This window comes from Xiphias gladius, chromosome 10 (assembly GCF_016859285.1).
Source record: "Xiphias gladius isolate SHS-SW01 ecotype Sanya breed wild chromosome 10, ASM1685928v1, whole genome shotgun sequence".
Classification (NCBI taxonomy): domain Eukaryota; kingdom Metazoa; phylum Chordata; class Actinopteri; order Istiophoriformes; family Xiphiidae; genus Xiphias; species Xiphias gladius.
Window position 1 is genome coordinate 12,249,623 of NC_053409.1, and position 22,064 is coordinate 12,271,686.

General features: G+C 42.0%; 1 protein-coding gene across 7 annotated transcripts; it reads right to left on the minus strand.

Annotated features, from left to right (window-relative positions):
- Window positions 1-69: 69 nt before the first annotated feature.
- flvcr2a (FLVCR heme transporter 2a) lies at window positions 70-21,664 on the minus strand. 7 transcript variants are annotated; one of them, XM_040136756.1, is made up of 12 exons: window positions 19,151-19,577; window positions 15,328-16,005; window positions 11,941-12,082; window positions 9,886-10,026; window positions 8,956-9,023; window positions 8,480-8,583; window positions 5,943-6,053; window positions 4,717-4,822; window positions 4,496-4,607; window positions 3,643-3,707; window positions 2,253-2,372; window positions 1,419-1,530 (listed from the first exon to the last, which is right to left on the minus strand). In XM_040136756.1, exons 2-11 carry the CDS (start codon window positions 15,955-15,957, stop codon window positions 2,298-2,300), a joined length of 1,554 nt encoding a protein of 517 aa, XP_039992690.1. In that variant the 5' UTR covers window positions 15,958-16,005; window positions 19,151-19,577; the 3' UTR covers window positions 1,419-1,530; window positions 2,253-2,297. The 7 variants fall into 7 exon arrangements, with proteins under 7 accessions (XP_039992687.1, XP_039992686.1, XP_039992689.1 ...); XM_040136758.1 differs by having other exon boundaries at window positions 3,649-3,707; window positions 19,151-19,576; XM_040136753.1 differs by lacking the exon at window positions 2,253-2,372 and having other exon boundaries at window positions 70-1,530; window positions 19,253-19,578.
- Window positions 21,665-22,064: the final 400 nt, after the last annotated feature.

Consider the following 22,064-nt stretch of genomic DNA (forward strand, 5'->3'; position numbering starts at 1 on the left):
TGATGTTTGATGATATTTCAGCAATAAGCAAATGAAATGATTTTATAAACTTCAAGCAGGCTTGTTAGCATATCTTGTTTCCAAGGATATAATTGTATTTTGCATCATTTTTGATGAAAAATCAACATCCTATGCCGCTCAGATCTCATATTTGGGTAAAGCGAGGTGTTTTCAACATTATTTTCAGAAAATAAACGGCGCTAATTTTGGCTTTATAGGATGGATTCAAGTGCAGAAAACACTCGCACACTTTGATCTGTAGGAATCTTCAAGGTTTGAAGAAAAATCTATTCTCGAGCGTGACAGAGAACACTCTACTGGATATTCCAGTCTAAAAAATCCCATTTTTAGATATCAATTTACAGCATACAAAATTTTTGCAGCACTGTAAAATGTCTAAAAAAATGCCACTGAAGTAATAATTAGCACCTTCACAATCACTTAACAATCATTATATAACTTATATATAACAGACAACTACTCACAACACATCAGGTATAATATGTTAATGATAAACTATATAAACACTGGTTACATAGCATGAACTACATTTCTCAGTAACAAATTCACACGCTAAGTATCAAACATAAAAACATTTTCTTGTGCAAAATGTCAAGGGCAATAGATTAATTTGCCTTTTCCTTCTGTCTGTTTTGTGCTGTGCTGACATAATGTTCCAGATGCTCTTGCATGTTGATTCAGGTATTAATCACCAAATGTCTTTTTGTAGAGATGGCGTACAGTAAAACAAGGACAAAACTGGCCTCCCAAAGTGTACTCAGATGCACAGCATCAATCATAGTTATTATCAGCAGTATTCAGGGGTACATACTTCCATCCTGAACGGCAGGCTGAGATGATATGCCAGCCTTGTCGAGGCGATGGGGAGCCTCACTGCCATGACAGGAGACACATCACAGCCCTCGGTCTGCATTTAAGATGCATATTCTAAAAACAGAACACTTAATGAATACCTTTAGCAATGTAAAGACTGAGTTCAGTTACACACAAAATTGGACCAATATTTGGAAACACTCGCAGTTTAAATATTGCTCATTAGATGCATAGAACACAATATTAACAATAATCAGATGGGGACATTAAAAGGTTAGGAAACGGGAAAAAGTTTAAATAAGTTTGAGAGGGCGGTAATGTCGGAATCACTAAAGTGGCAACTGGATTGCACTGACAAGACATGTAAAATGCCTACGGTGGGGGCCAGGAGCCAGAGTGTGGCGTCCGTACAGTACATCATGTTGTACAGCGGGTCTGCTGGTTCTTACTCCAGTCATAAAAGCCTCACAGAGCGCTGTACAGTACTGTTCAGTCTCCATGTGCTCACTCCTCACAGCGGCCTTTTTCACTCTGTGGCAATGCGTACACGTTTATGCATGTTGACAAGTCAGTATTTCTGTTTTTATCTGTACATGGTGTCGTTAAAAAAAAGGGGACGTCCATCCTCTTTATAACGTCCCCGTCTTTCAGGATTTCAGGTGGAGAGACGCCTCCTTCCAGATCAGCCGTCATTTTCTGTAAAGGATGAGGACAGAAACAACAGCAGATGAGTAAAGTAGTCGCGGCGTTTTTAACCAGAAGACGCAGATTCTCAACTCGTCCTGTCCATTACTTTGAGTATTAAACAACTCAAAACTTCTCACTCACCTCTCGCATCAAATCAAAAAAATACATGAATTATGTACTTATCAAAACTGCTCAGCTAGTACTGTCAGTTAACAATAAATGTCAAATGATAACTTTTACATTTTCCTTAAAAAGTTGCTTTGATTAAAGCAGAAAAAATGTTCATGTAAAGTGCTACAAAAAAAAAAAAAAAACTAGGGCTCTGTTTTTCTTAAATACTACTTTTAACTTCATAGTGGGTTTTTCATGACGCTGAAATCCCAGGATGAATTGTTTTGTTCCACAGAAACAGGCGCAAACCTGTTTAATTTAAGAGCTGATTGTGTGGTGGAGTAGGATGTACTGCCCTTCAGTGGTAATGACCTCAAGTATTATAAATACCAGTCTTGCCTTTGGGAAGAATGAATGAAACTCTATTTTTGTAAACTGAAACACAATGTGGTTTGTGACAATCTGTTTAGTTGAATCTTCCGTGTCCAGTGTTTGTGTGTGTGTGTGTGTGTGTGTGTGTGTGTGTGTGTGTGTGTGTGTGTGTGTGTGTGTGTACGTAATATTATACGTAGGATATAATATTAATGATACTGAAGCTTGAGAAGAGTGTGTGCCCCTACCTTCGCAGGTGTGTGTTTTGGTTTTAGTGAGGTTGTGGAATAATGTCAAGACTGACGTTGCCAGGGGCCTCTGCACGCTGTGGCCCCGTAGTCCTGCACCGATGATATGGACCCTGTAGGCTGGAACAATAGCTCGGGTGTCACACCTCTGAGGGGCCCCGAGGGGCCACCTCATCCTACACCATCTCCTCCACACCACAACAACATGAGTCTGCCTCTACCGAACCCTGCACGGCCAACTAATGCTTACACTGCCTGCTACCTGTCTGCTAGCCCAGCAGCCGCTTAGTGAGGAAAATATGGAGCACAGTTCAATTCATTCTGCAGTAAATCCTACTAAATGTGATGTAACTTTAATAAACATTTATCTAGGATACTTGTTTGGCATTTTTTTACCTAGATATATCTTAAATATAGATAGATATATTAATCTATTATTGCTAATTTTCAACAAGTTCATTAGTTATCTCACTGCTGGTCTTCTCATTTCTAACAATTTGACAGAACTGGCTAATGGATAGAAACAATGAAAGTAGTGTATGTCTGTTAAAGGTATCTTATTTAAGTTCTGTTAGTGTGCAGAATTACTGAAGCTTTCCATTTTAGCTGCCTATGTATTGTTAGATCTGTAGTATTATAAAAAGAAAAAGGACGAGGAAAAACAGCAAAAAAAAAAAAAGGGCCCCAAGCTTGTTTTAAACAAAAAAGCAATGAGTGAGCAACAGAAGACACGCAATGTGAAGTATTTTGCCATAAAGGTGCCATTCATTGTTAAAAATCAAAGGTGATTTTGGGCAGCTGGAGGCCACTGACTGTTTTCTGTTTCAGTTCATTTTAATGGTGATATGTTACATAAATGTGAACAGCTGAAAATTGTTTTTGATGATGCCCAAATCACTAAAAAATTAAACCAAAGTTGTATTTCTTAATAGTGGATTGTGGTGTGCTATTATCATACAATTACTGTGATTTATAAAACGGATTGTTACAGATTACAGATCTGTTTGACAGCTGTCAACTGCACAAGCGCAACTTTGCAAGCATGAACCCGAAATGAGGTTATCATTTCGGAAGTTTGTAAACATGCTGTCTGTTAGAGCGAGTTGGAGAGCCGTCAGACAAAAGCGGCGTTGCGCTTTCTGCAATAAGCATCTGAGAGCAGCGGATGTTCTTAGTGAGCTTAGAGACAAATTTTCCACCAACGCAGAAGCGCAACCCCTGCGTTCACCCGTGAGCATGCCTGCAGCAGTGCAAAGGAGGACTGCAGAGACGCAGCCGGCAGAGTGCGTTCGGCCAAGAGCCGGGACGGTAACACATTCCCTCCCCACAGAGATGTGAAGACCCCACCGCTGATTTCATGCAGTACACACACACACGCAGATGCACTTACACTCACCGTCTGCTCCTCGGCCTGCAGGTTGGCCTTCTGCCGTCGGAGGTCAGCCTTGATGAGTCCTGCCATGAGCACGGAGGAGAGGGAAAAGTTTAGGTTATGGAAGTCATGGCGTTGGCTGGACTTCCTGTTGAAATGTAGAGCTGGATACTATCTATTATGTTGGTAGGAAAAATAGCAAAATGTGAAAAACTGTGTTCATTTAGTAATTAACTTAAGATCGAAAGAACACGGCATATCAGTAGTGATCCTCTTCTGTAATAAAATAAATGTATAAATGTGTAGGTTGAAACAGAAAATCGGGGACAACACGGAAGACTTTTCAAAGCCCGTGCCCGGAACTGTACTCACAATATATTATGTCAATGTTAGGTCCACAATCCTGTTAAAGTCTTGGGATTTTAAAAACAAGTTTAGTCCCCCGTTTCCATACAAAGTCGTAACGGGGGTCTCATGAAGTGGTGGTTGTGCAGGTTTTATGTCAGAGGTTGCCGTTAAGAGTTTTCATGTACTACCATGAGGTAACCACTGTAATGCTAAATAAAGTTATGTGATTTTAATACAAAAAACCCTTTTTTCTGGTATATGATCGTTTGATTGTCTTTAACGCAATGTGATTATTCATTCCTACACTAGGGGGCGACTTTATCCTATGAAAGATATGACTCCCTGCACGTTTAACTTTAGGATTGTAAACACAAATGACAACGGTTAGAACAGTCAGACCCAGCCACGGAAATACAAAGTGCGTTGAAGCTGACATGAGTTCAATGTTCACTGTTGTTCTGTGTTGTAAGCACTGTTACAGGAGGCCTAGGCTGCGGAAACAGAGGAGAGGTTAATATCTTACCTGTCAATATGGATCCTATCAGCAGAAAGATACACAGGAAGATGTTTCCCCCTAAAGTGCCCCATTTATCAATAATCTTCCCTTGGGAGATGGTGAAAATGATTCCAAAGATCTGAAATGAGTTTTAAAAACAAAACAAAAAAACACGATTACAGACCCAACGTCTTCTATACTCTGTCGCGTGGGTTTCGCCTGCGCCTCGACCCGCTGACATTACTGACCTGAGCTGAACAGTTGAGAAGTCCCGACGAGGTGCCCTCCGACTCCGGGTAGGTGAGCTCTACTGCAAACTCGAAGCCCAGAGGCAGATATCCTGTCATGAAGAAGCTGAAGACAGACACTGAAAGGTCAAATTAAGGGCTAAAACAAAAGTGTGTGATCTGCAGTAGTTTATTCCTTCACATCAATAACTGTTCTCATGCCCACCAAGAAATATGGAACAGCTCCAAAAATGCAAAAGTAGGGCAAGTGTATGTTGCTGTGTAATACATCCTGTCTGGGTGTCAGGAATGAAAACCAGACAAAGGAATTGCTATGGAAACCAGTTAGGGGCATAATCAGCTTACCATAAATAGCAATAACTGTAAGGACATAGCCCGTGGAACGGGGAGTCGGAGGACCGTTCACTTTGCTTTGACAAAGCAGCGCTCATGCCAGATGAGAGAAGCGCAAAGAATGTGAATTACATACAGCTTCACCTGAACGTCTGAGACATTTCTAGCTAAACCTTAAGAGCCGGTTAACATCAAATGTGGAGATCAAATGTGACAAGACACAGTTCATCACAACCTCAGGGTTAAAAAGAAGTGTAAAGACTGTGTCATCAGGTATCTCAAAAGTAAACACCTTAAAGAGTCCATTAACTGTAAATGGTCTAAATTCATATTCGATATCAGATTCAGAGACGTTTTCCTGACCTCAAGGGACTACTTAGTGGAACACACAGACTAAAAGTTGGCAGGTTTTGGAATAAAGCATTGGTTCACTTCAAAAAGCCCTGATATATCTATCAACCTTGGGGTTTTTTCGTCAGGATCTAAAGTGTTGAAGCTGATACGGATTAGTTGGAATAAGGATTCCAAATGATTTCAAAGGCTGCAGGAATCCAGTTTATTACTCTTCATTTCAAAACAGTTGACACTCCTACTGACTTAACATTTCTAAAGTTGATAATACAGAGGAATTTAAGGTGATCTAACTACTGCAGCTGTGATTTGGCAGGGTTCAAGTATTATTTGGATTACATCTAAAAACGGAAAATAAAAGTTTTTACGGTTGCCAGCTACTCTGAAGAAAAACATCCACTAGCCAAAACAGTTTTCTTTAAATAAACCAATTTATTTCAGTTAATTTTTACCCACATTTTGCAGGTCATTATGGGTTAATTGCAAGCCCTTGATGTGGTGTTTAAGACCTCGGTGGCCTCTGCTCTTTAATGGTTACCTACCCTAAAACTCCAGCAGTGATGAACACCACCCAGAGGTGACCCAGGTTGAGGGTGAAGGCATAGACCAACATGCCAATCAGAGAGAGGAGATATACAAGCAAGGTGGTCTGTCTGAGAAGAGAGGAGACAAATATCAGTCATTTTGTTTAAAAAGTGCGGAGACAACACCATTAACCATCGTACGCATTTACACACAGCACACATCATTTGTGGGGTATGCACTAAAAGATTACTGTAACTCTAAAGACTCCAAATCATTTTAGAAATCCAACTTAAGGGGATTTGACATTTACAGTACATTAATGTTTAGGAATCTGAATCTTGTGACAAGACTGTCATTTGCTACATTCTGGCCAAGGCTGATCAGAAGAAGGAAATCCTCTGGCATAATTTAACAAAGGGTTTTTCTGCATATATATATATATATATATATATATATATATATGTATGTGTGTATGTATGTGCTTTTAGACATATATATGTGTACATATGTGTGTGTGTACATATGTATATGTACACACACACATATGTGCACATATATATGTCTAAAAGCCATTTGGCTAGTTAAGGGGAAAATCTCCTGACATTCCGGTATATGTAATAACTGCTGATGAATAAAAACTTTCATTTGCTAATGTCAGGAAGCAATAGCAGCTTGACCCAACTTTAGTGCTGTTTTATTTGTTTAATTACAGAAACTGCCTGTTTGTATAAAATTGGCAACACCTGTGGAGATTAGTTGTCACATCATGTATGTTGTCTTTATACAAATCCCAAGTTCCACTTCAAAAACAAAATTGTAGTATCTACTGTTGGGCAGCAACACACGTTTGGGTTTTTTTTAATCATTTTGTCTGCAAGAATTTAATTGTCAGAAGCAAAACTCATCTGCACAAACACCAGGGTTAAGCCGCGAACGCTGGCAGTGTCACACAACGAAAGCTATAACAAGGAGGAGTGCTGTCCTCAGTCTCTGCCACTAGAAAAGTTTTTTTTAATAATATTAAGGAATAATACTTTTCTATTTTCTAATAGTTTGTTTGAGAGCAGGCTTCTTTTCAGATAGATGTCTCACTTGAGTGGAAATTCCTCATACTTCCTCACAGTGAATTCCAATGACAGGAAACCGCATGCAGCTTACTTACTGCTGACTGAGAACAGTGCTTCACGATCAACTTTGAAAAACAAAACTCCTGAGTCACAGAAGACCCCGGGCCATCTGCTCAAACAGGCTTACTGTGGTGAAGTTGTCTCTTGTACAACCACATGCAAAACTTTTTTGTTGATATAACATAGTCTTTTGACTCTCTCCAACATAGGACAATAGGAGCGTGAGGTTCAACAACATAAATCTTACTGCTTCGAAAGGTAAGCATCCTAATGGCATGTAGGGACTCTGAGGACTTAAGATTTTTTTCTGATTATAATAATTTGCATGCAAGATAACTGAAGGCAGTGAACCAAATATTTAACACTCAGAAACTTGGTCAAAATAAGGAGAAAAATGTTGATTTACTTGATCGAAACAAAAGGTTGGTTGAACCATGACATCTGTAATCAGATACCAATCAGATATATTTTCTTTTAAGATTGCTTTATTACTCTTTCCCTTGTTCAATGCAGTGGCACCAGGCCTGAGATGCGACCTTGGAGAAACAGCTCAGTATAGCCTGTCAGTTCAGATCAGCAGAGAGGGACATCAGATATGAAACTCAGCTCCGCTGGATTCTCATTCGTGCCCACTTTGAGCAAAACCTTTAATTCGCTTGGACATGTCCCTGTGAATGGATTTGAAAAGACATTCATGCAAGGAGACCATGTTTTAAAGCACAGCTATGACTGTGGCAACTGTTGACCCCGAAGACTGAGTCACGTCGGAGGGCTTCCTCTCAGAGGACACGCTGAGGGTTCCAGTGTTCTGACGCTCTAGATTCATTTGAGGTGCACTACGCTACAACCACCTCGGTTTATGGCAAAATGTGCTAATTAGCAAATGTTAGCATGCTGGCACGCTGAACTAAGATGGCGAACACGTTGAACACTACACCTGCTTAACATTCACATGTTAGCATCGTCATTGTGTTAGCATTTCACTCAACACACCGCTTTGCTTAGCAGCCGTACAGAGGCGCTAGCATGGCTGCAGACTCTACAGTCTTGTTTTAAGAAAGGACTGTTGAACCACTGCAGAACCACTGTCAATGTTAAGTCATCATTGTTTTCCTAAAGGTACCTTTAACACGTTAAACCTTTTAGACTACTCTGATACAAGGAAATGAAAACGACCAGTATAAAATCATTTGAATGTCCATTAGGAACATGCAGGTGAGCAGAATTTTTTCCTCAGAAGACTGCATCAGCATGATTAGAGGGAACGCTTACGTATCCTGACATCAGTGGATGAAGAAAAAACTACAGGGAATGTCTGGCTAAGTCTTGGTTCCTTCTTAGTGTCTGGAGCAATTATTTAAACTCCGTCTGGTGATGCTTTTGGCCTTCAAAGTGTAGAGATGAATAGTAAACAGTGTGTGTCTTACTTGTAGGTTTTAGTCTTGTCCAGCCAAATGCCACATATGAGGGACCCCACCATGCCCGCAATGACAATGGTCAGACCAATTCTCCCAGCATTCACCTCTTCACCCTGAGATTAAAAACATTGTCATTTCTGGTTTTACAGACCGTGTAAGATATCTGGGACATTTTGCAAACTGCAGTTGTCAAGTCCTGGAAGCTCTGGACCATAACAATCAGAGTCCCACACTTCTGTAATCAGGGTCATCTGCTCAGCAGCTTTATAGTTACTAGTGTCAAAGGAAGTCACACAGATGTACACATGCTGGCCCAACTGACACTGACGACATGGCCTGAAATAAGTGTAGTGGAAGTGAGGGGAAGAAAGAAACTGAGAGCAAAGAAAGAAACAAAGAAAGCGAAATACAGTAAAAGCTAATCTGGTTGAAAATAAAGCCCATAAGGAAGTAGCATGTTTTCCAGAAGACACACTGGGACTTACAGGATAATGTTCAATGATCATCCGGTTCAACAGTGTGGAAACAGCATAGAAGCAGCCGACGTTCAGGCCTGCAGACAAAAAAAAAGAAAAAAAAGAAAGAAAAAAAAAAAAGTCTCACTCGCCCTCATTTCTCCCACACAACAAATCTGAAGTAGCCTTTAGACCTTGTCATTACTTGGCTAACAGCATTTAAACTTATACTTGAGCACATGTTAATCAGTACTTCTTGGTGTAAACATCTCTCCAGACACAAAATGAGCCAAAGTTCAGACATTTTTGGGACCAGGCGAGCAAATTTTCATATTCTTCAAACTGTCAATCATTAACATTGTAATCATTAAATAGTGACCTTTGTGCACTAAATGTGACATCTCAAAAGACCTTTAGATCAATGTTACAAATAGGCAGTGTAATGGACAACCATGTGTTATGATGACACATCCTCATATTTGTACACCAGCTGATTAAGACTGTAAGTTTCCACAACTACTGTATGACTGTGACAGCTTCAACTGCGTGCATCTATTTTGAGGGTTTATCGTTTTTGTTACCTTTCACCTCAATATTGCAACAACATCCGAGCCTGGACAGGCGATAAATGTAAGGTGCTGGAATGTGACCTGCACGTCACAATGATGTATAACGCAAGCCTTATGACAATATCCAGTATTACAGCTACCTAAAGACACGTAAGGAACTTAGATATGTCAGTGGATCAGCTGTGAGAAGAGAGATTTACCCTCTGTGTGCTGGATCAACATTCAAATCTCTATGGAGCCATTAAATGATGATAATAGTAGCGCTGAAACAATTACAATTGTAAATAAAACACCAAAGGGCCTGTTCCTCTGGACAAGGTGTCATTAAACAAAAGCTCCCTGGTCCACCAGTGTCTGTTTGTGGAAGCACAAACAGCAGGAAGAGACCCACCGTAGCTGACCACCAGCAGCATGAAGGGCTTGTTGCACAGCAGCCTCCAGATGGAAGCCGTGTACGAGTACTCGCCCGGGGGTATGTTCCTGGCCTGAACCTGGGCCTGCGTGGGAGGGATCTCTGGTCTCTCCTGAAACACTGGAAAACAGACACGCAGTATTTCAGGAGGTTACGTGTGTATTTAGGATATAAGACTTTATAATCTGAGTGAGAAAACCAGGCATTTCATAAAGTTGGGTGAGATAGTGTCTTGTTCTCCTGTCAGCCCTTACAGACACTGGCAGGGGGGTCAAAAGCCCAGAGGTCGCTGGAGGTCGTACTGACAAGAGGAAGCTAAATAGGTAGGTGTGTGTGTGTGTGTGTGTGTGTGTGTGTGTGTGTGTGTGTGTGTGTGTGTGTGTGTGTGTGTGTGTGTGTGTGTGTGTGTGTGTGTGTGTGTGCGCGCGCACATGCTTGTACATAACAGCAAGCCAGGGCTGGACCTTCCTCTGAAGATAAGATAATTCAGCCTCCATAATATTTGCACTATCATAGGCGATGAGCTCACCGTGCTCAGCTACACTGATTTGTGACCAGGTAATTATCATGTTTGACACACCTGTTGTCACTGAGCGAATCAGATGAGTTAGCTAAATAAACACGAACCATTATCAATGTTTTAATTTTATTGACTTTTGTCGGCTTCAGTCAAATTGTTTTTATGCTTTTTCTATTTCGACTTCCTGGCACCTTCACCTAATTTGATTAGCACTGATTTTATACTTGCCTTTATGAACCAATTTTAACCTTTGGAAAAGTACTAAATAAAACCATATTATAATCCAAATTAAGAAAAAGGTTTTTGCTGTTTTTTCAGGGACAAATATACAGAATAGCATGGTCACTGAATAAATTGTTAACAACATACTACATACCAACTTGTAATGCTTGTCCCTAGATTGGCTAATCTTATCTTATGTAATTACTATTATTATCAAACCCTATCAATCTATAAAACACTATCATCCACAAACAAATTAGGTTGCCAACATTCCACAAGAACAACTGTGTGTACATGTGCAATCTCTATTAAATTACTGTATGTTTACTGCCCTAAATGTGTGTCCCCTGGGTTTAATAGGGTCCCAAAAATGGGCCATGGGCTCTCAGTTTTACCAGCAAAAGTTAATTCAGAATAAACAAATGTGTGCTCACTGTGGGTGATCCCAGCTACTTAGGACCAAAGACTTTGTAAATCAAAAAAAATGACATGCTCTGACTAAAAGAGCATCTCATCCCCATTAAACTGATCCCACTGATCACAGAGAGAAAGACATGGTCAAAACTCTGACTGATGACCGAGGATCTTTTTCTGAGCCAGCGGGCATTTTCCAGAAATAAATGGTGAGGCTTCACCATGTTTCTCTGACTGCCAGCGGGTTTAGGTCCTTTGTGGAGGTGAAAGGAGGATTTAACATAGCTGAGGGGGATGATTTCATATAACACTTCCATGACTCCCTGAGTTCCTGCTCGTATTTCACATCGTGTCCAAACACATCTCATCAAGAGGTGGACAATTACAGCAATTACTGCAGCTGCTCATCTAGTGGGCTGCAATGCAGTTGAGTTCTCGGTAGAAAGCACATCTTTCCAGCAGTGCTGCCTGAGGAACCCAACAACCAGATGAGAAGCTCTACCATATAAAAAGGAATGAAATTGTACGTCAAACAATGAACTTTAATGTTGTAAAAAATATTCTAGAGAACTGTTGGTGTTCTAATCAAAAATATCATAACAATGCCAACTAAAAATGTCAAATCCCATCGGCATAACTGTAAGGAGCAAAGGAGGTGAGTTAACAGCTTTGTCACAGTCTCTACCACTGGAAACCAGAAACTGTCAGGATGACTTTATCTGCTTTATAAATTTTCAGAACCATGACTGTGGGAGTTATATGATATTGAAAGGGACTTGCAGTGGACTACTATCGCATGTGTGAGTCAAGAGCCCTAACAGCTCTTACTCTACTATGAGCCTGTGGATGGGAATAGTCATCTTTCCCTGAGGACTTACCGATCACCACAAGGATGAAGATGAGGGTGGCCACTCCAGCACTGATGTAGAACATGATTCTGATGTGGTACGCCAGCTCGTTCATATCGTCCACATTGGGCACGAGGATGGGTGGGACCAGGAACCCAATGGCGATACCCATCTATAAGTGAGATGCACTAAATTAAAAAATGACTCCATGCCTTCAGCTGACGACTACACACACACACACACACACACACACACACACACACACACACACACACACACACACACACACACACACACACACACACACACACACACACACACACACAGTTAGGTACACATAATTACAGGGGAAGTGCATCATTACAGAAGTAATAAAAGGTTGAAATAAAGAAATAGAAAAGAAAAAAGGATTTGAGTCTTACAGAAAAGGTAAAGTATAACCTTCTTCATGCTACCTTAAAAACAAACTGATGGTGCAAAAGTTCACATCTGACTGTCATTTGACTGTTTGACATTCGTGTGAGTGATGGCATACCTCAGAAGTACATACTTGTTTACCTTATGTAGCAGTATGATTACATTCAAAATATGTCAGAGAGGGGATGTGAAAGGAATAGTTTGAGATTTCGGGAAATACACTCTTTCACTTTCTTGCCCAGAGTTAGATGAGAAGAGCGTTACTGCTCTCATATCTGTCTGTTAAACATAAGGCTAAAGCCAGCGGCTGGATAGCCTAGCTTAGCATAATGACTGAAAACAGAAGCCTAGCCTAGGCTAGCTGGCTCTATCCAAAGGTAACGAAATCTGCCTTTCAGCACTTCTAGAGCTCACAAATTAATTGTTTGTTTGAGCCACACAAAAATCAAAGTGTAAAAAAATCATTTCGCTTTCCCTAAATGTCAAACTCTTTCTTTTAAGGAGTACAGATAATGATGAGGGGGACACACGGTTGACATGAAGATACGTCTGTCTGACTTTTCAGATCGTAATACCCCCATACCCCACCCCACCCTCAGGGTCCGGCAACAATTCTCATGGATCTGGAACAAATGATGTCTGGGGGGGGGGTTCTAAACTTTCCAGATTTGAATACCAAATGAGTTGTGCCCACTTCCTCAGCTTCCTACAGCCTCAAGAACATCCCAGAAGGGACACCAGCCAAGGTCCCTCCGCTCTAGGGGAAAGGTGAGAGAAGGAAAAGGGCAAAAAGTGACAAGATGCGTTCCTTCAGGAGGAACAAACCAGGGAACAGTTTCTGAAGCGTGCAAGCACAACAAATAGGTCAGACCCCTTCAACCCTGAGAATATTCCAACCACCATGGTTTGTAGATCTGCACCTGCTACCTTCTACAGCATACAAACACTCTTAACACTTTGCTATTTTGGTGTTACATATCTAACATGAGCTATTTGAACAATCATTAACTTACCTTGGGGTCAGTTTGCTAGATAAGCTTTATAAGATTTTCACATGAGCCTCTACAACGGAATAACTTCATCTTTGTTTAATCAATGTCACAATCAATGTCATGTAAAGCAAACAAAACACATTGTATTCCTATTGTTTGTGCATTTTTGATATGAGGCGCAAACCTTGATAACGTGTCAAAAATACAAAACAAGCTTATTCTCAATTGGTCCAAATCAAGGATGGCCTCTCTTATAAAGTTACTTTTGGCACAAAAACTGTTGATCTTTTTGATCTTCAAAGCATCGCAGGCCTTCATGGAAATCCTACCTACTTTTTGTTAGTGTTAACTATTTTTTAAACATCCACGAGGAAATGTAAACTACTTCGGCCTGAAAACTTGGAAGTGTCAGGTATAGGGACTGGAGCCAAAGGAATAAAGTCGTGGAGAGCAAGTAAACATCAACAACAATGTGTCCTTTATCTTAAGCGGCGGGGAACGGGACTAAACCACAAAACAAGAACTTGCACGACAATAACTGGTATGCAGTGTTTGTCCTAGTGCAGGTGAGAGCGGACACACTTCAAATGAAGAAAAAACAGTCTGGCTTCAGAGTTCAATGAGCATCAGAGGGGTCAGTTGTCTTTTGTTGTTCTCTGTTTATGCATAGTGTTAAAGATTGTGGTGTGATCACAAGGGAACCATATATAGCCTTTTAAATGGGAACTGTTATGCTTGTGCAGTATCCACTGACTGTTTTTATTGGCTTGTACAGAAAGAATAATATAGAGGTAAATTGAGTTATAAGCCAGATTCTTTCCTTTGGAAATGCCTCAAGATTGGATTAAACCTTTAAAACGGTATGTCACCGTCCTGCAAAACTTGTGGTGGTCTTCTAAGGTGAAAGAGACACGAACCATGACGTGCTGGAATTTTCCATAACCTTAAGTTTCAGATGACTTATTAACTTTAATACATGTTCTAGTATTTGGGAGCTTGTTCAGAGGTAGACAGTTCAAGCAGTGGAAGTCATCCCCCTGGCTAGGAAGAACAAACCACACACATACACGAAGGAAATCACGTTGAACAATTAGACAATGCCGCTTTCTCCCTTTCTTTTTAAGTGAGATACAGCTACACTCGGTCATATCTGCTTCTTCTACCTGCCCTTATCACAAACCTGTTGCCTGTGTACATAGTGAGTGTGAGTTGTGACGCTAATCAAACACCAGTTAATGGGAAAACCCTCTTTGTAACATGCAAGAATGGAAAATTAGTTCACTGCTATCACATTGTTCTAGCACATTTCGTTCTTATTAAGTGTTCTGAGCTCAAATTTGAAAATATATATTTTGAAATGGTAACATCGGGCTTTAGGTACTGTATGTTTAAAGGAAGTAACCAAGCTACTTCAAAGAAATTAGTTAATGAAATGAATAGGCTTTTCACTGGACATTTGGAGAACCAAAACATAAACATAAACCATGAACTAATACACCAAAAAAATCCACTTTATCCCCCAACTTCCTTTATACTGTACCACATGCAGACTGACAGTGGGCATGGAAAATCCCATAACTAACATTGTAAGCATGTTCTAAGTGTTTGGTTCTGCAAGTTAAAATGTATCACTTCTCTAAGATTCTTCTCGCTGTTGTTGGGAACTGAAGTGGCCGCCAGTCAAAAGTTTTCTCCGCCGGCAGAGAGAGATTGATTCACTTTGCTTAACCTGCTGACTCAAGAAGAAGGTTGGAAACAGAATTCATAAGAACAAAGAGACTGTCACACATTAAAGATGGCAAGCGCTGACATAACACATACCTGTCTGTTTTTAACACCATGCCATTCAGATGTACTACAAAGGGTGTTAAAGATGATAGAACTCTCTTTCACTTTCTCACACCGACCACCACACACATACAGTTCTCTTAACACCAGTGTGAGAAGTGTAGAACACTAAACACACCGCAAAAGACTTTCTCACTCCAGCAGGTAAACAGTGACACACCTGGTTTCCAAGAACGCCAATGGAACAAGCAGTGGACACCTCCTGCTGCCCAAACCACAGGGACGCAAGTCTGGAGGGGATGCCCAGGATGAAAACTGTGGCCACTGAACACACAAACTGGCCAAAGAAGGTCATGGCGAACATGTCAGGGATGGCCGTGCTCGTCTTGATCCACGCCCCGATGCAGTTGAAGGCAGACCCCACCACCACCACGTCCCTGAGGCCCCGGTTGTCTAGCAGCCACATGACAGGCAGGATGAGAGGGATGTAGGTGAGGAAGTAGATCATGGAGAGCCAGTCAATGGCCAGGGTGTCGATGTTGTAGAATCGCATGAAGATGTTGCTGATGATGCCGTACTGCAGCCACATGAAGGCATTGCTCATGGAGTAAATGCTAAAGACAAATAGCATGACCCAGCGCCGCTTGTACAACTTGGTCTCCATTAATGGGAAGAGCTCTGCAGTGTCAAGGACGGAAGGCTCCAGAGTCTCAGAGCTGTCTCCCAGAGGCAGGTGGTGGTTGTACTCCCCCAAACTGGTTCTCCCTGCTGTTATTGGAGAGCAATCATTTTCCCTGGTCTCGCCAAGACCGTCCATCCATTTGTGAGGGAAAACATCCCGAGTGCTCATGATGCTCCCACTGAAACTTTTCCTTCAGGCTTCTGTGGAACTTAACAGCTGGAAGGAAGAGAAAATATTTCTCCTTGTGTGTGCGCACTTTTAACACCGTGGCAGTTCACCTGACTTGCACCTCCCACCCAGCAGGTATTTCCTACATGCTGATCCTAAACGAGCTCGCCCACTGTGCCTAAAGTGGAGATTACTGCTTATTACGCACGTTGATTTAACAGAGGTGGCTCTGGGGTTCAGTTTAAATTTAACGAGTGGTGTTGGAAATCTCTGATCCCTGTCACCAGTTACATACCTGACCGACTGCCAGTGTCAAGGCTTGCCTGCCTGCTCTGGTGTGTAACACTGCCTTAATCATGTGATGGTTTTCATCTGGGGGGCACTGAGTGTGAATGTAAAGAAGGACGGTCTAGGAGAGAAACTTCATTTTATTGCTAAAGTGAGGCACATGACATATACACATACATACATGTAGAGAGGAGGTAAAGTCCATTGAGGGTTTTGCTTAGCAAAGACTGCAAGTTCATCAGACAATTGAGAAACTGTTTAAGTGCAGAGAGGCCAAAGGCAAAGGAGACTTTTTGTTATTTTTCAAGCATTAAACTAGTGCCCTAACTGGTTGTGGCTGGAAAACATACGATGCAAATTAAGTCTCTGTAGATACAGTCTCTGTAGTACTTGCAGCCCTACGCAAATATGAGAAAATATAGACCTAAATCTGCAGCAAAATATATTTATCACCCTATCCCATCAATATATGGTGATAAATATTTTTTAAAAATAACAGTATATTATCAATCTGTATTACTTCTGTAATTGTGATCTGTGATACATTGATAAAACACGTTTTGCAATTCTTAAAAAATTACTGCTTTCATGATGTGGCCATATGGTAGGAAGTATGCCTCTGCACTCCGACACAGGATGACAGTATCCTGCTGTCTGAAGAGCAGTTATTAAATAACAGTGTTTGTGGTTAATAAATTGGATTTACTAATGCCCTAATGATTTTATATTACACCATCTGTCTAGGGCATTGCCATATTGGCAGACCCGAGGCTGATTGATTTAAGAAGCTGGTTACATACACAGTGCATTAAGAAAGCATTAGCTTAGAGACACATTTCCTGGTCTTAGCTCACATACCAATACACTGGATTTTAAATGAAACAAAAATGGGAGTTTCAGCTTCAACATTAAAGCGTTCACACCCACCTCAGGTGATCAGTGCAAGAGTTGTAGAATTTAGAACATTGTCCTCCAATCTTAGGGGACCAAAATAAGTAATTTAGGCAACATATCACTTGCAGGACACCTCATATGTTTCGTGGTTATGATCTGCGAGGCCTGTACTGCTGCCATGATTAGCCACAACAATGAAAATCATATCACTGTCTTTCTGTTTCCTGCCTGCAATGGGTATACAACTACATATATAACTACTTTTGACATAAAAAAATGTGTAATATTGACTAGGACATAATCAGCATGGTATTTAAAGTAAATATATGCTTAACCACTAGCTGATTAAGAGTTCATTGAACAACCAAGTACTAGCCCAAGCTCTAAAGCTTCTCTGTTTTGCTTATTGCCAAGTGAGAATATGCAGGAGTGCACAGACAAAAATTACTTGACTCAACCTAAGGTACATTTACTACATTTACTTTACATTTACCCTGCATGTAATACTGTTTTCAGTAAATGAGGACACACGCAGCACTGACATAAGAAATAAGCCACTGTGCTTCCCTGAGTTTAAACTCACGTATGCTTAGATTAATGCCCACACTTTGCCATACAGGTCTGAATTATATTATCCGAATCACATACGTAGGCCTCAAATGTTTTAAGCATACGGGCCCTTGAAAAGAGAAGGTTATGGCCTCTGACCTTTGTCCATGTTTCTGAAGATAACACACAGAGGACTGAGTGCTTGATGGGACAGGACATGATGTGGGACTGATATGTCTGACTGACAGACAGACTATTGAGGTGCTGAAGAGCAGGGTTTGAGGTTAATACAAGATGGGCAGCTGGTGCCTAGATAATGTTTGGGACATTATATAGTGAATTGATAGTAATCAACAATAGAGGAAACTGGGGCACGTTGTCACCCTGTTGTACTCTGAGATGTTTTTCCTGAGCGAGCATCACTGCTGTGGCATAATTATCCTTTTGATTTTAGGTCATTGGATCTAGTGCCACCTTTTTACAAAAATAAATTTCTTTCATTCCACAAGTGCTCCTAGTAAAAAGTTTCATGAGTAACAGAGCTACAACAATCTGTCAACTGACTGATTTACAGAAAAGTAGCCTGCAACTGTTTTGACAATCAATTAATAATTTCAAACATTTTGAAGCAAATAATCTACAACTGATTGGTTCCTGCTTCTCAAATGCAAATATTTCTGGTTTTCTCGGTCCTCTATGATAGTAAACTGAATATCTCTTGGTTTTGGACTTTTAGTCGGACAAAACATAGCATTATAGACATCACCATGAGCTCTGGAAACTCGGCTCTAATGCTGTTTAGTTTGGAAAACGACACAGCTGAAATAAATAATATTAGTAATGAATTAATTTGAAAAATCATTATAGTTATTTAGTTTTCTTTAAAAAAAAAAAAAGGCTTAGTTAATCATTGTGGCTCTTTTTCATCTATCATAGTGGATTAAAAAGGCCTTGCAACCATCAAATCGGAGGATGCTGTAGGAACACGAGTGAATAAGTTGTAGCCCAAGTTTCCTCTATTGTTGCTGTGAGGGTCTCCTCGGCGGCTGGAGCAGACTGGAAATTTCCGACGGCAGTGCTGTACTGCCCCTGCCGTCCCCAGCCTCCGGCTGCACCACCTCTGCCCGCACGGAGCAAGTCCATGAATGGAAGGAGTGAAGGGAAGAAAAGGAGAACCAACACGCTGGTCATGATATGGAAACTACAACCCCCGAAAGGCACTTTACGGACAGCACTCTCAGGCGTCTTTAAGGAAATGTCACGGTACATCCATGTGTGTTTTTATATCTGGTCTAGGGCAGGTTAGTCGCTTAGGCGAGACTGCCTTGCTGGCAGCACATTCGCCTTATTTGCGTAAAAAAAACCCCAAAATAAAACAGCGCAATACAACGCGTAATTACAGCTGAATGAGCGACCATAGCACCATTAAAGGCTCATACTGCTCCCCGTGTAAAACACTTACGGTTCTCTGGGCTGCAAGCGCCTACTCGATCACATTACGCGTCCTCAAAGTGAAGCGATACGAAGCACGGAGCTACAGGGAGGAACTGTCCGTGTACCATACCTGGAGCAGGGCGGCACTGACATGGCTACTATCCCACCACGGTGACTCAATCTACTCCGCCGGCAGAAGATGGCGAAATTGCGCGGACGGCGAACCACGTCATTTCCCAAACGGCCGCCACCCTCGGCACGAGTAACTCCCCAGACGACGGACAACCGTTGCCTGAATCCAAATCAATCCCCGTGTCTGGAGTTGCTCCGTGACTGATCTGCACGGCGTCGTGTTTCACTGGCCATGTTTACAGTCGGCCAGCAAATGCCACTGGAGAGGTGCAAGCACTCAGTGCCAATGCGAGGGTTCTTCTTCTTCTTCTTCTGTTGTTTGTTTGTTTGTTTTTCTATATTTTGAGCATGAAAATAATTGTGACGTTAAACGCATGTACTTAAGTTTTAAGATAGTGTAGGCCTGTAAGAGTAAAAGCAGTGGAAGTCCCTTAAGTGGAACCCGAACCCTAGGCTGGGAACCACTGGACTAAACTACCTAACTTCATATAAAGTAGGTAAAACTAACTCCACCTACAGCAATAACATGCTATTCAATCGGTTTAATAACCAAATTTAGTTGGTGTATCTGTATTAAAATCCAATAATACAATATATAATGAAAATATCAGTCACGGGGGCCATTTTTCTGCAGAACCACTACTTTTCCTTTTGATACCTCGGGTACATTTGCCTGTTCTTCCGCACTTTCACTTAAGTGGCATTTCGAGTGCAGGATTTGTACTTGTAACATATTGTTTTTACATTTTTTTTTGTTTGTTTGTTTCGCTTCTTTTACTACAATGCTTCAAAAAAAAAATCTCGAAACGTGCAAGCAAATAAGAAAAAAAATCCGTGAACCCTGATAAGATTTTTCGAGGCAAGCAGGTGCTGTGAATATGCAGATAAGCTTTACCACGTCAGCGCGCGCGCGCGCGCACACACACACACACACACACACACACACACACACAAAAGGCTGTCTGCCTCTTTATCACAGGCTATACAGGCAATGAAAAGCAAAAGTATCTGTTCACGCTAAATTTGTACAAACTGCAGAGGACTTCTATCCGGATGTTTCACGGCTCGAACATCCTCCGTGCTTAGTCTCACTTCAGAGGATGGCAAACATATATGTATTCAGTAAGGTGATGAAGGGTGACACAACCAAAGACACAGACGAATGTACTGGGAGTCAAAATAAATATGACATATGGTGGGTTGGCATTTAGACTATAGAGGAATATCAGAGGTAAATGAGGATCGTGGAAATCACTTTGGATATAACTCATGTACTGGGTATTCCACCACTCACACTTTACCCCGGCATCATTATCGGACTGTTTTCGGTCACTATTGGTTGGTTTTGGTAGACTAGCCTAAACTAGCTCCCAGGACCTCCGGGAATCCTTTCCAGGGGAATCCCTGACCGTCCCGATCAGGCTCAGGCGAGGCTGGATTGCCAACCGGGGAAAAGCAGGCGACTTCCCCAGGGCCCACAGACCTACAGGGGACCCCGAAAAGCCCCAGGTTCACCGCATGTCAGTTGGGTGGAGGGATGAGGATGGGTCAGCTGTGGCCCAACGGCAAATACTTGCCCGGGGGGCCCCCTAAGAGGTTAACTGAGCCACGGGTTTAGGTCACAATCTTTCAGGCTATTAATGAAATTAGAAGTGGCCATTAAATCATTTCTGTGGGGATTTTTGGGACAAAAACAAATCAAACAGAAAATTGAGATTTACTGCAGTGATAATTTCGTTTGGGCATCTGACATCGACTGACCTGATTCCCAAAAACCCCAATGGAGCAGGCGGTGGAAACCTCATCCGCGCCGAACCAGACCGACGCCAGGCGGGAGGGCATCCCGAGGATGAAGACCTGCGCCAGGGAACTCGCGAACTGTCCGAGCATGGTCACCCCGAACAGGTCGGGCTTGGCACTGGCCACCTTGATCCATGTCCCCGCGCAGTTGAGCGCGTTGGCCACCAGCGCCGTGACCCGCAGCCCTTTCTTATCCAGGAGCCAGGTGACCGGGAAGATGAAGGGGATGTAGGTGAGCATGTAGATCATGGACAGCCAGTCTACAGCGAAGGCTTCCACGTTGTAGAACTTCACGACGATGTTGCTGATGATCCCGTACTGGATCCATTGGTACGCGTTGATCAGAGAGTACGAGCTGAACAGGAACACGATCATCCAGCGCTTCTTGTATAGACGCGTAGTGGGAGCGGAGCTGCCGTCACCGTTCGGGATGCGGTTGCATTCAATCTGGTCCGCGGCGTCCGGACCTTTCGCTCCCAGACGCGGACCACTCTCCTTCGCGTCCTGTGCGCTCCTGTCCTGTGAGGCCCGCGTGTCATCACCCATTTTCTGCTTCAATTAAAAGGGAGCCAGCGCCGCAGTAACCCACTAATGATGCCTTTAAAAGCAGTAGGAAAAAAAAAAATGAAATTACAGAAGTGCCGATAAAAATAAATCAAGTATCACTTTCGTTCCATGTCACAGAGGAAAAACCATTCAGTTGTCAGGAGCATCGCTTCCCTGCCCCTACAACACTAGTGGGGCAACTTCAGAGTTATCAAGCGCCGGCCTCGTTCCAACCGGACCGACCTGTTCTCCAGAAGTTCACCCGATACTTGAGCCGCCTGAGAAAAATCCCCCTTTATTAGAGCCGCTCGGTTACGAGCTGACCCAGACGCTTACTCCACCCTGCTGCTGAGACGAGAAATGACGGCGGCCGGTATCTTGGGAGCTGCACGTTCAGGAAGAAAAAAAAACACCCATCAGTCCGTCACGTTCAGACAAGACAGACCACAGCCTACAGACAACAA